General features: G+C 40.2%; 1 protein-coding gene across 1 annotated transcript in view; it reads right to left on the bottom strand.

The window, feature by feature from the left end:
* PGBD5 (piggyBac transposable element derived 5) overlaps positions 1 to 13,714 on the bottom strand; it is a 172,575-nt gene extending 158,861 nt beyond the window's left edge. The window contains exon 1 of the mRNA XM_036756657.1: positions 13,198 to 13,714. Within this exon, the coding sequence (XP_036612552.1) occupies positions 13,198 to 13,714 (517 nt within the window). The remainder of the gene's footprint in view (positions 1 to 13,197) is intronic.
* Between the last annotated feature and the right edge of the window lie 4,636 nt (positions 13,715 to 18,350).

The following is an 18,350-nucleotide window of genomic DNA, read 5'->3' on the forward strand; positions in this document are numbered from 1 at the left end:
TTATAGTTTATTTGGGTATTTATAATAGTCAAAATAAGTTATTCACTCAAAGTCATTCTTAAAACAATATTACTGTTACTGTATACAATATCCTCTTGGTTCTGCTCATCTTGCTCTTCATTATTTCATATACATCTTTCCATGTTTTTCTAAGATCATATTTTTAAATTATTCCTTAGCTACCTAGGAAAACCTACCTTTTGAGCTAAGCAATTGACTCTATGTAAGCTTTTTTGTAAATTCCTAACACAAGAAATGAAACAGCCAGTGGATACATACTACATGACCCCCCTCAGAATCACCGGGGAGTAGTGTGGTACAACAGAAAGAGCACAGGGTTTAGAGCCAGAAGCCCTAGATTTAAGTCTTACCTATTTGCTAACCCTTCTAAGCTTCAGTTTCTTCATGTGTAAAATAAAGATCGCTAAGGTACTTTCCAGTTCTAAATAATTCATGACCTTATGTTTGGGAGGCAGCACAGGTTATTAGAAAGGATACTGGTTCTGGACCCAGACTCACATCCCACCTTAGTCATTTATTGTGTGACCACTTATTGTGTTACTTCTCCTCTGTGGGCCTCCATTTCCTTGTATGGAAAATCAGGGAACTGGCCAAATGTTAGCCAGGTACTGAGCTAAGTTGGCCAAATGACTTCAAGAGTAAGTTACTTCTAACTCTTAATTCCATAATGTTGTACACAGGGAGTTTATTAGGGACTTCAATATTCAAAACTGCCCTCTTCTCCAGCATATATTCTACTTCTTAAATTCTTCTAAAGATGACACAAAAGACTCAAGAGTATCAAGAAAGATTTAACTGTTTTTAAACAGAATACTCACTATTTGTATTTGATTCAATGAGACATCCAATTTGTTTTCTGTATTAACTTTACACAAAGTGGCTTAAGACTTAATTAGACAAGGCCTCTCCACTCCTGTTTCCTACCCTCCCGGGGCTTACAGTTTTGAGATTGACCATCTTTCCTATGACAGAAACAGCATCTCTTATTTTTATTGTACATATAAAGAATTTTGACATAAAGTTGAAGTTGTTGAGATTTGAAAAGCATATTCCCTCCTATCAAAGGGATTAGTTGTTGAAAAGAAACTTGGGGGTTCTCAAAAGCTTGATTTTGTCATTGGACTCAAGGTAAGTCAGTCATCTCTTCAGCAAAGTTGCTGACAGCTGAAAGCATCCCTGGGGTAGGAAAAGAGAACTTAGAAAGCATACCAGTGTGTGGGAAGATTTTCATGCAGGAGGATGCGATGAATCTGTTTCTAGCCACCTAATAACAGCCCATTTATTTAACGAGTTCTACAATTTATAGAATACTTTACATACAATATGCTCTCCCTCCTGTGCCCTGACTACTGACCTCCCAGGTTTCCTTTAAGTCCCAACTAAAATCCCACCTTCTACAAAAGCCTTCTCCAATCCCTCTTAATTCCAGGGCTTTCCTTCTTTTAATTATTTCCTATTTATCCTGTATATAGCTTGCTTTGTATATATTTGTTCACATGAGGTCTCCCCCATTCGATTTTAAGCTCCTTGGGGGCAGTGACTGTCTTTTGCTGCTTTTTGTGCCTCCAGTGCTTAACACAGTGCCTGGCACATAGTAGGTGTTTAATCAATGCTCACTGATTATCTCTTTCAAGCCTCACAACAACCCTATGAGGTTAGTACTATAGGAATAATTTTATAGATGAGGCAACAAGGGTCATGGAGGTTAAGTGGCTCCCATAGAAGCAGGATTCGAACCCAGAAGTCTCCTGACTCCCAATCCAGTGTTCTTTTCATATTGACCCCGAGGGAGAGGACATAATATAAACAGGCTCCAGGGGGAAGCTGGCCAAAACAAGGCCCTGCTGTTTGTTTGCGGCAATTATGGTTACCAGGTTCACTGAAGAGTACTGGCAACCACCGGTAATATCTGGCTAGTGAAAACAAAGCTAGGGATCAGGAATCACGATAGGCCTACCAGGAGACCAGTAGCAGCTGAGACTTCAAAGAAAGTGGCAAAAGCATTTAGCATCCTAGAACACAGAGGACTCTGTAGGCATCAGAAGGCAAAGGAAATGCCTTCCATAGCTGAAACTAAAGCAAGGTTAGAGAAGATGATGATGATGGTATTCATATAGCACTTATGACATGCCAGGCCCTGCGCTAAACACTTTATAGATTCTGTCTCACTTGATCCTCAACAACCCTGGGAGGTAGGAGCTGTTATGATCTCCATTTTAAAGTTGAGGAAACTGAGGCACACAGAGATTAAGTGACTTGCCCAGGGTCATATGGCTGGTAAATGTCTGAGGCTGGATTTGAATAATAGCTAACATTTATTTAGTACCCACTGTTTGCCAGGTACTGAGCTAAGCGCTTCACAAATGTGATCTCATTTGATCCTCACAACAACCCTGGGAGGTGGGTGCTATTATTATCCCCATTTTACGGATGAAGAAACTGAGGCAAACAGGGGTTAAAGGACTTGCCCAGGATCACACAGCTCAAGGAAGCTATAGCAGAAAAGTGAAGACAAGGTTAGCTGAAAAAAAAATTCATAAGCTCTCAGTGGTGTACGAGGGGAAACCATTTCTGGAAGGACTAAGAATCCCACCTGAAAACAGTTTGAGCCTTACTCTATCTTGGGCTAAAATTCTGGGAATGTTTGTCGGGTACTCCTTCTCCAGCATACAACCTACACATGATTAGGAAACAAAGATGGGGGTGGGGTGAGCTTTTGGGGGAGGGAATGGATAAACATTTACTGAGCACCTACTATGTATTAGGCACTGGACTAAGTGCTTTACAAATGTCTCATTTAAACCTCGTAACAATTCTGGAAAGGCAGTACTATTCTTATCTCCACTTTATATATGAAGAAACTGAGACAGACTGAGGTTAAGTGATTGGCCAAGGGTCATGCAGCTGTTGTCTGAGGCTGGATTTGAACTCAGGTCTTCCTGACTCCAGGCCTAGAACTCTATCCACTGTGCCCTACTTGTCTCTTTAGGTGTGCCTGCTAAGCCAATCTTTGCCTAGATAATTAAAGCTGGAATTAGAAATCATTCATTTCTATGATTTATGAGAACGTTTTGTTTGTTTTTCTCAACTCCCCACTGAAAGGCCTTTGGGAAATAGTCCAAGCTTTTTCTGTTTTAGCTGAATTTTTTAAAAAGATTTTTTGATGCCTCTGTTAAGATAGATGAGTGCTAAATATCCCTGTAGGAGTAAGATAGAACGGTAGCATTATATCATTTTCTTTTGGAAGATAATGAAAAGACAACGAAGCTGGGGCATATTTGGAATCAGGAACCTTGGAGAGCAGAGACCTGGAACCACCTTGTCAGGGACAAATTCTGAAAAAAGCTAGGGTGATGTCCAAAACATCTACTTTCTTTCAATAGCCCAATATGGAATTTATTCATGAATTTACCTAAATATTTCTCTAAAACCATTTATATTTTGCTTATGTTCTTCCTGTGCTACTTCTTGGATGGGGATGATTAGGCATAAAGACTACCACAAGTAAGTTACCAGATATTGGAAGTAGTGCTTTCAATGACCTAAAATGTATTATTTTCCAATTTAAAGGCATGTCTCCTACTTCTGACATAGCCTGCCCCCAACCTTAGTGGGTCATAGGCCCATTTGTTCTGAGGATGAGGGGCAGCTCTTTGTATATTTGAGGAAAAGCTAGTTGAAAGGGAGATAGGAAGATAGAAGAAGTTTTGGTGCAGATTAAGACTTTGAAAGCCTCTAAAGGCTAAGGACACTGGCATTTTATTACACCTCATTTCTCTCCAAAACTTATGGTTTTCCACTAAAAGAAAAGAAAAAAAGAAGAGCAAGAAGAGATAGAGCAAAAATAAAGCCAAGTAGTATGGATGATTAGAGCTAGTTTTTAGCTCTGAAGTGGAATACGAGCAGTAACGTGAAGAGTCTTCCTGAATTAACAGAAAGAAGAGGGGAAGAGGAAAGCAGGAGCTTAATGTAGAAATACAAGTCACATGTGAGAAAAAGCTTGTCTGAATTAGAACCATGAGTGGTGTACAAAGAGGAAGGAAGAGCGCAAAATATATAAGGTAATAATAATAGCTAGCATCTGTGATGTTCAGTCATTTCTCAGTCAAGATACTGGAGTGGTTTGCTATTTCCTTCTCCAGAGCTAGCATTTATATAGTGCTTTAAGATTTGTAAAGCACTTTGACAAATATCTATTTGATCTTCAGAACAACTCTGGGGAGTTAGGTGCTACTATTATTCCATTTTAGAGATGAGGAAATTAAGATAGATAGAGGCTAAATGAGTTGCCCTGGCTAATAGGTATCTAAACCTAGGTTTCAACTCAGATCTTGACTCCAGGTCCAGCTCTCTATCTATTGTACCACCTAGATGAGATACCCCTAAGGAAAAAAGAAAAGAAAGCAAGAAGGACACAAGTAGGACACAAGGATTGTAATCCTTGGGGTGTGGTGGACCCTTCCAGGTTCATGTTTTTATTATTCATGCTCTTCACTTTATATATTTCAATGTAAAAAAATAGCACAGCTCCTTCCATCATTGTAGAGGAGGGAGCTATGGCTATAGAAGGTCATCTTTACTGTTCAGATAATGGTTGATTTTGATTAATTTATTTCTCTTTTTCTATCTTTTATTTTTACAAGGAAAGTCTCCATGGATGGGGGTGATATATTCAGAAATGAAGGTAATATAAAAACAAAAGTCATCAACTTAAAAAGAGAAAGCTGGCAAACAGGGAATATTCAGTCTGTCCTCTGGACAGCTTCCTCATCCCCTAGGTTACTTTAGTTGCCTGGATATGCAAGTTTTACCTCCATTATATCTCCCCTGAGGTATACCAAGTAGGACCATATTTAGTATTCATAGGGCAGGCCTATCGCTGGTTTTATACAGCTTTCGTTTGTTCTACTGTTCTGTTTTCATTCTTAATCCCTAAAAATTTCATCAACTTTTTTTGGCCTTTTAAGTTCACTAGCCAAAATATCAACAAATGGTCTGCAATGATTCCTAAGGCCCCTTTCTGGTAAATAACTGCTGAGTTTGGAGCTAATCACCTTATAAACATAGTTTAGATTCCCTCTCTTCTCCACATCCCTTCCCCCTCTCCAGCTCCTGACAAACGCATTACTTTATCATTATCCACACTAAAGCCTGTCTGCCATTTTTCTGACTACTCACATACCCTCAGGAGATCTTTTTGCTGTTCATCCCCATTATCTTGGCATTTTAATTCCCATAAAAGCTTGGAAAATTCATTCATCCATTTATTTACAGCAAACCAATTACAGACAAAGTGCTGACTTAGTCACTGCAGTGGGTTTAAGAAGAATAAGATGTGGTCCCTGTCCTCAAGGAGATTACAATGGTGTACATTAAGTCTCTGTATAGTACCCTTCCCCATCCTCCATGCCCATTACAAAACTGTCAAATAAGCCAGGTCAAACCCAAAAATCCCATGAAGAATACACCTGTTTCAGTTTATCCATCTTGAGAAATACTCCTTTTCCTTGTTCCTCTTCCACCCTCTGTGCCAATTCCATAAAGACTTGGCTTTTTAAAAATAACCTTTTAATAAAAGACCTTGTCACAGAAGTTTTGAAGTCTAAGGAGATCAAATATGGTATCTAATTATACACTGTTTTCCTTTTATTCATGTTCCAATTTTGCCTTCTCAAAGAGCTCTCGTTGATTAGTCAGGCATGATTTAACATGCTTTAACATGTTTCTCTTTCTCCAATAAGTTATTTTTGCTTAATTGTTTAGGGATTCTATTGATTGGTCATGTCTTCATAGGACAAATGATTATATATATATATGCATATATACATATATATGAATGTATGTATATAAGAGCTATATTATCAGCTTGATCAATGGGTCTCATTTCCTCATTAAACTTACAGATGGAAGTTACCTATCGATAATACGACAATACTCAACCATAATAGCCATTTACTTTGACCAATGGCCTCATCATTCCTGTCATGAGTTTCTTTGAAACTTATCTGTATGTAATTTATGGGCCAGGTTTGGAATGCCTTATGCACTTGAAACTTTTTGGTCCAGTATCTCTGAACTTATGTGTTGCAAAAGACACCTTGGGATCAGAATCACAGAAAGGCGAATAATTCAGTAGAATTATTTCTATGAACCGTAACTTCCATGAAAGCATTTTTGTCTTTGTATTCTCAGGGGATAGCACAATGCCTGGCACACAGTAGACACTTAATAAATGCTTGTCGAACTGAGCTTTTTTACTATCCCTGCTAACCTCTTTCTACTCTTACATCTTTCCCCCATTTACACAATAATCAATTCAATAAACCTTTATGGGAAAAGCAGTATGCAAGGAATAAAAAAAAGATGAAAACTCCTTGCCTTCAAATGGATCGTATTCTACTGGGTCACCAAATGGTCTCACTGATGCTAGCTGCATTCTTCCCTTTGACATATTTAAAACAAACTTTTACTATTCTGAGGGTTCCTTGAAAGATATTCCTCTAACTTTTCTTTTGGTCTGCCAGGTTTCTGATTTACAACTGATGTGCCATATTTTTCCTGTTTTTCATTTAGCTCCAATACTTCCATTTTTTGGAAAGGTTTTTTTTCCTCTCTCCCCCCTGCCCCCAGCCACACTGGATTTCTTGTAGTACCTTATTTTTATCTGTTCCTCATTTCCTTTCAATCAAGTGTTTTCAAATTTTCTCTGTGTTTCCTTTGGATTATTTATCATGACTGTTTCTTTTTACTTTGGTACACAAATTCCATCACAGAGCTCTTTTGTAAAGATTAATAACTTTGTGATCACTTTCTTTGGTTTTGCTTTTCCCATCAGAGTGTTTAATTCAATGATACTGTGATTATTGTTATACAGCGGTTCACCCACAAACACTATACAAATTCCTGTTCATGACTCTGGACCAAGGTCAGAAAATTTTCCTTCCTTGTTGCTTCAATCCCTCCTCCCCACCACCTACTGTAAGGACTCCCTATGTAGCATCTATGCCAGATGGATCAACAAGGTTCTGCTTGAACATTTCCTCTGGTTTTTTATATCATAGATTCATAGCTGGAAGAGACCTAACTAGAACATCCAGTTCTATCTCCTCATTTTATAACTGGATCTCAATAAGGTTAAATGCCTGGCCTGAGATCACAAAACAAGTCAGTAGTTCAGCCAGGACCAGACTATAGGGCTCAGAAATGTTACTTACCCTACAACATATTACTTCCATGAAGCCAAAAAGAAAAAAGGGTGGGGGAAGGAGGAATCTCAATTAAGCTATTATAATGTAGTACCAAAAAGCATGTATTTTTACTGGAAAAGGGCCCTATGTTACAAGTGTTGCAACTAGAGTCATTCATACAAATTCGGCAAATTTAAAAAATGTTATCACCTTATTACACAAAAAAGTTCCACCTTACTAGCACACTTAATCCAGTGATCTAGAAAAGGTTATATTACCAACAAAGCAGTTACAAAATTCAATAAAGTAGAAAGTCTGTCCCTTACCTTCATTGGTACACCACACCCTCCAATCTTCTTAAATAGTATCACATCCTCAAATCAACATTTCAGTTTAACTCCCTTCAACCTAGTCTTTGTAATTCTATATATACCAAATCCTCATCTGTAGATAAGCCTTGCAATTCACCCATTTAAAGGGTTATTATATTCACATGAGTTTTCCTATATACTGAAAGTACAGCAAACTGTCCTAGAGAGTATTAACATGAACATGACAAACACAATGTCACAAATGCTTATTTCCTTTCCCAGGTCATCTCAGTTTCCAAATTGTTATACAACACCTGGACCTCAGTGTGATAGTTGTTTGAAGAGCATAGACTTCATTGCAGCCTAAAGGACTTTGAACCAAATAAAACCTACAAAGATAAAGCCTTTCTTAAAATGTGTGTTTACAAACACCAGGCCCCAATTCAGCCTCTCAAGGTCACATCTCCATGCTGAACAATAACAAGGGAACTGACATGGTACATGAAGAAACTAGCCTAAAATATTCTACCAATAAAAAAATGCTAATCAATCTTCCAAGTCCAGTCATACCTTAGTTTCTTACAATTAATGTCAGCTTGCAAAAGCTAACATGGGCAAAAAAGTCAAAGCAAATCAGCACCTAGGTCAGGGGTTCTTAACCATTTTGGGAGGTCATAGACAACTTTGGCAGTATGGTGAAGACTCTGGAGCTCCCAGAATGGTGTTTTTAAATGCATAAAAAAACACACAGAATTACAAAGGAATCACGTTACAGTGAAATACAGTTATCAAAAAAAAGTTTTTTGAAAAAAAAAAACATTTACAGACCTCAGGTCAAGAATCCCTGACCTAGACAAATAGTTCTTTTTCTTATTTCTTTGCCTCCTGAATTGGAGGCAAATCATAAGAGTGGTAGGAGTAAAAATAACCAAAAAGGAAGTCAATGCAAGAAAGTAACCAAGTCTTAACTTCATACTATTGCAAAGCACAAGTGGGTAAATAGCCAGCACACTGCATGATGTTCTGAATGGACTTAAGCACCAGAGATCTCTAGAGAATCTTGGGTGTCATATGGCTGAGTAAAGAAGGACCAGAGAAGCAATAATAATCATAGGCCAAGACCAATCATGAGAGGTATTTGTTTGAAGAAATCAGGTCTTAAAAGAAACAAAAGTATAAATAAATACTTTATTATTTGTGCTAGCAAATCTCTTATATCAGCATGGCATAATGGATTAGATTCACAGAAAGACTTCCGTTCAAATCCTAGTGCTAACATATGCTAGCTAACCTCTCAGTGCCCCCAGGCAACTCTCTAAAACCATGCCTACAGTTGAGTTATGGATCCGGAATGTAAACAAAGCTTTCACACATTGGGAGTTCCCCACTCGCTGATTATTCTGATCCAAAATAAAAAGAATTTATGCAAAACTATGGACAGTATGAAGAGGTCATAGAATAACAGAATTTGAGAGTTAGAATACATCTGAGTGGCCATTTAACCCAACCTATTCATTTAAAAAGCTCCCCCTATAATATATCCAGCAAGTGGATGGCCAGTTTCTTATTGAAGACTTTGAACGAGGAAGAACTGACTACTTCTTCAGACAGCCTATATTAATTATTAGGAAATTTTTCATCCATTCTTTCTACTTCTGCCCTCTGGAATCATACAGAAAAAGACTAGTCCCTCTTCCATATGATAATCATTCAAATACCGAACATAGCCAGTACCTCACCTTCCCCAGCCCCTAGAGACTTCTCTTCTGTAAGCTAAACATGTCTAGTTCTTTCATCCCAGTCTCATACATCTTAAAGCATGGAACCTAAAACTAACATGTTAAATGCTCACAATCTGCACTGGTATTGCAAGTAACCATGATACTAAGATTCAACTATCCATTGAAGTATGCTCATAAATATAACTACCAAGCTTTTTGTACATCTTGGGCAGGTTACTTCACCTCTCTTGGACTAAATTCCTCAACAGCAAAATAAGAAGATCAGACTAATAATGTCCAACATCCCTTCCAGCTTCAGAATTCTAGAATTCTTGAGTTAAAGGTCCTCTCTACAAAACATCTGCTACAGGTGTTATCCTATGGCCACAGAAGAATTAAAAGCAATTCTGGAGACTCCAGCTGTTTTGTTAACCAGCACTGCTCCAATTACAGAAACACATGCAGCCTGTATTTAAATAGTCTCAAGGGGACACAGATATCAACACCTCAGCACCAACAAAAGTTGGAAAGGAAATGAAAAGATGAAGGAAGACCATTTCAGAACTTTTAGGTCACTGAAGTCTTGGAAATACATAAGCTGATTTGTTTCTGTAGGGAAACTGTACTTATAAAATAGATGTTTTATATGTGTTTATATTATCAGTGCAGAGTGGGGCTGGAGAGATTTAAAGGGAGTTTCCTCTTTCTTTCTCCACTTTGTTTTGGTCAGGGCCCATATGTCTCTCTATTGTGCACACAATTTCCAGTGACACCAAATGGAAGACGATTTCAGAGCAAAGGCAGAGTGTGGCACTCTGTGTCATACACATAAACTTTTTGTAAAAGTTATATATGGATCCCGTTGCTCAGTCCTGGTAGATCTGGGCCTAAGAAATAACAAAATGTTTAGAACTAAAATTTAATAAAAAGAAAGAATGCCAAAATCAATCCATAGAAGCAGAGGCTATGTAGGTATAAAAAATAGGGAGTCTGACTGTTTGTAGATTGCTTCCTTCCTTCCCCAGCAAACTGAATTTGTTAATTGGAGGTGAGGGTCAGTGCAGGCTGCAGTCCTTGTCAGTCACAGACTGCAATGGATTCTTTTCTTAAAGGTACAGAACTGTTATTTTGATTACACTGAACCAAAACTATTTTAACAAAACTTCTATTGGAACTGCTGAGGTATAGCCCTCGTATGCCTAACAGCAGCCCTCTTTATCATTATACTGCCAGGAGCAGGCATTTTTCCCCCTTGTCAACACTGTACTTCTGTATCTATTTCCAGCCCCCATAAATCACACTCTATTGTTGCCAGGGAACTAGGAACTCATACTTAATAAGGCTTCAGTTTCTTTTCCTCATTTTGTTTAAGAGGGTGGGGTAGTGTAGGGGGTAAAGAAATTCCAAAATTCATCTAGAGTAAAAACAAATTATTACACAGAAAAGGGGTTACAAAAAAATTCCAGGGTAAACTATGCTCATCAAGGGTTAACTCTTGGGCTAAGGCATTTAATTACAATCTTAGACTCAGGGACAGAGTCTGACCTAAGCACATGCTATGACAAGCCTTCATGATGTTTGACATTAAGAGTGCTACAACAGCAAGATTCAAATGGCAAAGTTACAGCCTTAGTGCCCAGTTTCATGATTTCTCCCAATTCCAAGTGACTTTGAAATTTAACATTTAACATTAACAGATTGAGAACAGTGCAATCTATATCCTTTACAAGATCTAACACACAGCATCACTGTTCATAACTAGATCTTATCTGAACAGTTTCTCTAATAGTCCTGCCACAAAACTCTTTGCCTTGAATTGAGAGACTCGCTGTATTCTTCTAGGCACCACTTTTACTAGAATGCCTATTCCCAATGCCCAGTGATTGATCACTGAGTCTTAGAGCCTGGTGACCATCAAGTCCAAATTCCTCATTGTGCAAATGAAGCCACTGAAGACAGAATAATAGATCAGAGTAGAAAGTCTGTCTAACATAGGAATGAATATTGCGTGCTATAGTTGATAGTATACTAACACACGAGACATTAGTCCAGGGAAGGGAATAACTGTGGGGGTCAAAAAGCTGTAGTGTAATAAAAAAAAACACCTTACACAAAGTAATATGACCCTGGGAATATGAATCTCTTGGAAATCTTAAATAAAGATCTTGAAAACCAGAAAACCCAGATTATAATCTGTTGCTCTACTACATGCTGAATGAACAAGATTGTTTAAGCCAAATTGATTGTATAACTCAAGTCCCTTATACAGCTAGATATTTTATAGCACACTGATGCTGCAATTTGCTTGAGGTTTGCAAAGCATTCCTGGTCTGAGACAGACCAAATATATTAGGAAACTGCAGGTACCTGCCTACCAGAGTTTCAAGAACAGTTTGTAGAATGATTTCTAGTCTGTCTCCAAGTGGAGGAAAGTGTCATGGATCTCAAGCGAATCTTTTATGGCCCTTATGATGGAATATAGTATGACCAGAGGAAGAAAAACAAGGGAAAAAACTATATCATGCTGAGGGCTCGGCCACTCCCTAAGCTTCCCTCAACGGTGGTTCTATATCATTTCCCAGAGTAGGCCAGTACGCACACGCATACACACACAGAGTCCACTTTCCAGTGCTTCAAGGTTGAAAAGCAAGGCATTAGAGTAGTATTAGGGCTAGGAATAAAGAGAGTTCACACTGAACTGAATATGTTGATCTTTTGCCAGCCAAGAGGAAACCATCCAGTTTTCCAAAAGCAAGGTACTAAGAAGAAAAATTCGTGCAGATACTAGTGATTTTGTGATGATAGGGAGCAAAACCTTATGAGATTTCATATGATATAATGTATGTAAAGTCCTTTACAAATATTAGCTGAACATGCTATAAATGTCAATTATCACTATTATTGTTATTATTAATGTGTGGCAGTGTCATGCCAAACACCTAAGGAAGTTATTTCTAGTGTGGCAACAGCCCATCTTAATGGGTCTTATAAAGCAAGTACCGTTATCCTCCCTTTATTTCCCCTTCTCCTCTACTGATTCTAGTCTCCAAGGACAAGGCAGTTTGACTTGCTGAGAGGCCACCTTATAAACAGAAGAAACTAAACAGAATGACTTAGGCTTGAAAGTAGAACTTTATGCAGGAATATTGCATAAATAATTTCCTAGACTAGTTATGGAGTACAGGAAAAAATGTGTGAGGAGTGGGTGGGAGAATTCAGCTGAGTCTCAGGCATTTCTAAATGGGGCAATGCCCACAGTCTGGTCACAGACTTACTTGGAAGATAACTAAGGGGTCTCTCTCCCTTCCATCTAGTCATCCCAGGTACTAGCCCATCTCTTTCTTAGAGCCATTCAAGAAAAAAAAAATCTACCCCCTGAAACTCATCTGAGTTTTTCATAATCCTAGCAACTAGGAAATTATTTTACCTCTTAACAAATCCTGTCTATATCTTGGGTGCCTACAGGTGTGACTACTTTCTGGTGCAGGACGCTGGAATGCTCCCAGCAACTAAAAGGAGAGAGCTCCCACATCCTTTTGTACTTGATTGAACGGGAAAAGTACCTGCAGCAGCCTCTGGTTCATCCCCCTCCTCCCAACAGTGAACCTGGAACACAGAACCTGCATTCAAATAGTTATTCCATCTTAGTACTGGGCCCATTTACGCTACCCTTACACGTCTGTACCTGTCTTCGCCTAAAATTTTCGTCGTCAGTTGGGAGTTTGTCTTCTTCCCAATTTCTGCCTTGCCCCAGGCAGTCAACAAAACATCTGGAATCCCTCCTAAGCAGATGTGCTGGGTATCCCTAAGGGGACTCCCAATCTCCGTGGACTTGGCATCCAGGCTGGTGCGCCAATTCCCCCCAACCCCCAGCGTCTACACACCACCACTGCGGGCTCTTAACCGCCCCCCACCCTAACCCCACTCCATTCCGCGGCCCCGCCCACCCCCTTTTACCGCTGGTATCCTCGAAGCGAGGGGGAGGGGTGTCTCGCAAAGTCTGGGTCCAGCCTCCACGCTCTTCCTCATCGTCCTCATCCATGGGCCCCGGGAGCTGATGCTGTTGCAGTTGCCGCTGCCCACCAGTCGCTGCTCCTGCCCTCGGGACGCGGCGCCCTCCTCCCTGAAAGCAGCAGACGCCTCCCCCGCGGGCGGGCCCCTCCGTTGCTGCCTCTACCTCCCGGGCCAGGGGCTGCGGCGGCGGGGCGGCGGCGGCAGAGGAGGAGGAGATGGAGGAAGTGGTGGGTTCGTCCTCGTCCTCGGAAGAGGCGGCGGAGGAGGAGCGTGAGTCGGCCGAGGTGCTGTAGAAGGGGTTCCCGCTGCTGTCCTGGCCCGACTCGCCGAACACGTCGTCCGAGATCTGCAGGCTCTCGTAGCGGGAGCGGGCCGCTTCCAGCAGGGAGAGCGCCTTCTTCCTCGGTCCCCCAACGCCGCCGCCGCCGCCACCCCCGCCGCCGCCGCACTCCGCCATCATCTTCGCTGCACCCCACTCTCTCCCCTGCCCCCCCGCCCCCCAAAACACCTCCCAACCACAGACACCCCCTCCTCTCCCGGCGCCCCGGGCTGTCTCTCCCCACCAGTTCAATCCACAGCAAAGCGCCCTCCCCTTCCCCACCCTCGGCCGGTCCGCCGTCTTTGCCCGGCTTTGGCCCAGCTCCAGGTTAAAAATTTTTTTTTTTTTTTAAGGCACGGGCGGCGGCGGGCCGGGGCAGCTGAAATGGCAAGCTCTGTTCTGGGATCAGTGAAGCACTCAGGAAGCGAAGAAAGACAGGTGCTGCCGCTGCTACCCTGCTGCAGACGCTTCTAGGGCTGTTGTTGCTGTTACTGTTTCTCCTCCTCCGGGGAGCTCTTCCTGACTCCTTCCCTGCCTGCCTGCCTGCCTGCTTGCTTGCTTGCTTGTTTGCTGCTTCCCCTCCAAGCTGTACCCCCTCCCCTCTGTTCCTCTCTCCACTGCCAACCCTACCGACTCCCTCCTTGTGTGTGCAGCCGAGAGGGCGGATTCCGCCTCGCACCTCCAAATCCCCCGTTTGGCCAATGGGAATTTCTTACCCAGAAGGAGAGGGGAGGGATTGGGAGGGCCCAAGAGCAGAAGACACCTCCTCCATCTCCTTCTCAGCCTAAGAGGCGGGGCAAATGAAGTCAAGGCTTGTCAGGATGGAGGAGGTCTGGTGGCTGTAGGGCCCCTTCCCCTCTCCATAAAGGCACGTTCAGACACCCAGGGACCTGGTCAGAGAGGACGCACGCGCGCGTGTTTGTGTGTGTGTGTGTGTGTGTGTGTGTGTGTGTGTGTGTGTGTGTGTCTGTGTTTGAAAAGGCGTTGGGGAATATAGATTGGTTTGTTCCTGATAGCCTGAGCCAGCTGGGAGGAGAGAGATGGCCTTCAACCTTCTTCCTAAAGCAGTGCCTGGGCACAAGGGAACTGTCCACCTTTGGTGGTTCTGAATCAGAGCAGCCAAGGAAAACCTTACCCACCGCTGCACAGGCAGCCTTAGGGAAAATAGTGGGGTGGCGGTGGCAGCAGCAATAAAGTTAGAACTGATTGCTATTGGTACTATTTTCTGTGGCAATATTGAACGTAGATTGAGACCGCATGCTTCTACAAATAAAGGGATGGTCTGGCTCATTAAAATAATTAAAAGTAGGAGTTAGTTTTGACAAACCATTTCTACGGGTCAGATGCCAGCTTAATGCCCATAATTTAAGGATGGTTGCAGGACGAGTAGAGTACAACTATTTCCTCATCATCTCCCACAGTTAACACGTATTTAGAACTAAAAATATATATATTTCCCCCTCACACACACTTGTGTATTAATATATCAGATAACAAAGAAAAAATATATCGCATAATATGTAGAAAGCAGAATAAACAGCAACAAAAATGTTTCACCATCCTGTCCTGCATTATATGAATACGACAGTCATCTTGTTGATCACAAGTTCTTTGATTCTTTGTTCCCCTCCCCCAAATGTTTCGATCAGCAACAATAATGATTATTCGGGTTGGAAAGTCACTTTCATTTTGCAATAAAATAAAACTTCACAAAAGAAACCCTGATGAGGTTAAAATATTATATCCAAAAAGAAAACGCAGGTTGCTACTTGGAGATATGAAGAAAGGATGGACGTTTGCTGGCATTACTACCAACAAGTAATATTTCTCTTACTGTCATTCACCTTCCTCTCATATCACCCATCCCCCTGACAGCCTACTTCTCTTCCCCAATGTTTTTAAGCTATAATGACCTGGAAAGGTCTTCATTACAAAAAAATTTAAAAAGAAATTATATGTTGTATAATATTACTTGCTACATGGATTTGGCCATAAATGAAATGGTGTCTGCTAAACATTTAGAATCCCTTGGAAGGATTATGTTGGAAAATAGGGCTTGTCTGTAGCACACAGTGAGAACCACATAAAAACAAACAGTAAGCTGTGCAGCAGAATGGGAATTCCCATTCTGGATATTGTATAAATCTACCCTATATCAAGTCTTTACTGTAGCCATTGGATTGACTGAGTCCATGCCTAGAACCATGACAACTAGTTCATATATTTTAAAGAGGCCACTGGTATGCAGGAAAATGAATAATACAAAGGATAACTTTGAATTCTGTGCTTGGAGGAACATTGTATAACCAAAAACATAGTGAGTCAAAACTAGGTCCTCACTACGTGGACAAACATGTTTAAGGATTATGTGAATTTCTGTGAATGTTTTTATGCTCAATTCAAAAAAACTGTATGGAGATTAAGATACTGGAGTCTTTAGGAAATAATCCAGTATTCTCAAAGGCAGCTTGTCATGAAAAAATAAGCAGATAAAGCATGTGTTTTAAAATAATTGTTTCCACGTTAACCATAGAATACCCAATGCAAACCAAAATGTTTATATTAGCGGGTGGATTTTTTATTGTTATTAGTATGCATTCATATTTTGTCAACCCCAAGACAACCTGAATACTCTTGTGGTACCTTGGCATATGCCTGTAGCTCACACAACATTTAAAGAGAGGATTAAAAAGTAACAAAAAAAATAGGCAGTAAAATCTTATTTGCTTCTGGAGGACTCTTACATCAGAATAAAAATTACCTAGATTACCTAGAATATCTCAACTAAGAATGAAGCATTGGGATGATAACTGGTCTTAGGAGAAACACACAGCCCTGTGGATTGGTTCAACATAATGTAAACACATCATGACCTTTAAAGAGAGAGTTTCTCCCTTTGGGTGGGATGGGAATGGGAAGAAGAGGAATGTTTCTCCATTTTAAAATATTCCCCATTGCTTAAGATTCTCCTACCTAATCCTACACTTTTTCAATGCTGCTTTAACATTTATAAATGTTAATAATTGCTTTGATAATTATAGAATAATATCATTATTCAATTTATCAACTTTTATCCTTTTAGAAATAAGGCCCGTGTAATCACATATTTACTTAATCCTCCTGGAAATTATGATAGAATAATACTTAGTTTCTTCAGTAGCACATTTCTATACAAAGAACTCAACAGAATAAAGCCAATTAATTTCTGCTGTAGAATATCTGTTTTCCTCAAACCAGGGCTTTACTATTTTATACAACTATTTCATTATTTCTTCATGATAGTACTTCTTAAGCCCTCATTTTTCAAACATTACCATGCTGTGGGAATCAGAACTAAGCAAAACTTTAAGGCTGGGGTGGAGGCAGGGGCAGCTGTAGCCAGTCCCAGACTTAATGGTCAGGATAAAGATATGAGACATATTTGCTTGTTAGTAGGAAATGGTGAGAAAGGCAGAAAATTGGAGGAAGAGGGCAGGGTGGTTCCTTAGCAAGTACTCCTTCTTTCCATGGTGCCCCTGACACATCACTGGAGGTGGAAAGATGTTTGAGGGTGGGTGAGTAGGAATGGATGGAGTAGGAGAGATATATGTGTGTAATAGATGAACCTTGTACTGTATCTAGAAACCCATATCCATGACCCTCACCAAGCTAGTAGCTATCATTTAGTCCTTTCTTTAGAACAGAAACCTGCCCACCTTATATCAATCACTAGGGACAATATAACATTTCTCTCCTCCTCCCCTCCCATCTAAAGTTTGCCCTAGCTACTTATTAAACCATGCTCTAAGTCATGGAGTGATTGTGATCTATATTGGTGGAAGCAATACACAAAGATGAAATTGCCCATCCTTGAAATACTGAAGTAAAGTCAAACCTAGGTAAAACAGGAAAAAAGAAAAGAAAATAATGTCAAAACAAGATGTTTAAAGCTTGGGTACAAAGTTGGCTTGCATTAACAATTATGTTGAAACCCTGTCTAGTCTCATGTGCCATTCCATTTCTTTTTCCTCCTTTCTCTTTTTCACAACAGATCCCAGGAGCCATCCTTTGATTGAGAGTCAAGAATTAGGTAGTGTTAAATTTTTGTGGACTATCAGGCACACAAAAATAAACCTTTTGGTACACCATGCTAGAAGTATACAGAATGGGTGAAGAAGATTAATACAGATTGTCCATCACTAAAATAATTTGAGGCATGGCACAGTACAACAAACTAAATCTGGAGTCAGAGAACCTTCATTTGAATCCTGGCTACCACTAATTCTGTGTGCTTCTGGGAAATTTTCTCAGGACTCTATGTAGTCTCTTCCCTGAGTCTCTCTATTTTTTTGTTCACTTTTCCTCACTTCCTCATCTGTAAAAGTAAGGGTGTTAGATTAGACAATTTATAAGGTTCCTTACCACTCCGAGTTTAGGTTCCTAAAGGTTGCAGGAAAGATATTGGAAATGAATTAACCTCTCCTTGGCACCTATACTTTGGATAACCACTACCACTAGGTAGACAGTGTTTGTATTTAATGAGTAGACATTCTTCAGAAGGGGAGAACTCAGAAGCAGGAATATAGCGGTAAACTATCTATATACCTGTACTTTTCAAATATCTGTATACATAATACATATAATAATATATATGTGAATTTTAAAAAGAAAATAGTACATATGTCATAAATCACTTACTATTGTTACTACTAGAAACACATTTATATGACATCTCAAGGCTTATGAATGCAACAAACCTGTGAGGTAAAGAGTGCAAATGTTAGAACTTCCAAATCAA

This window comes from Trichosurus vulpecula, chromosome 4, assembly GCF_011100635.1.
Source record: "Trichosurus vulpecula isolate mTriVul1 chromosome 4, mTriVul1.pri, whole genome shotgun sequence".
Lineage (NCBI taxonomy): Eukaryota > Metazoa > Chordata > Mammalia > Diprotodontia > Phalangeridae > Trichosurus > Trichosurus vulpecula.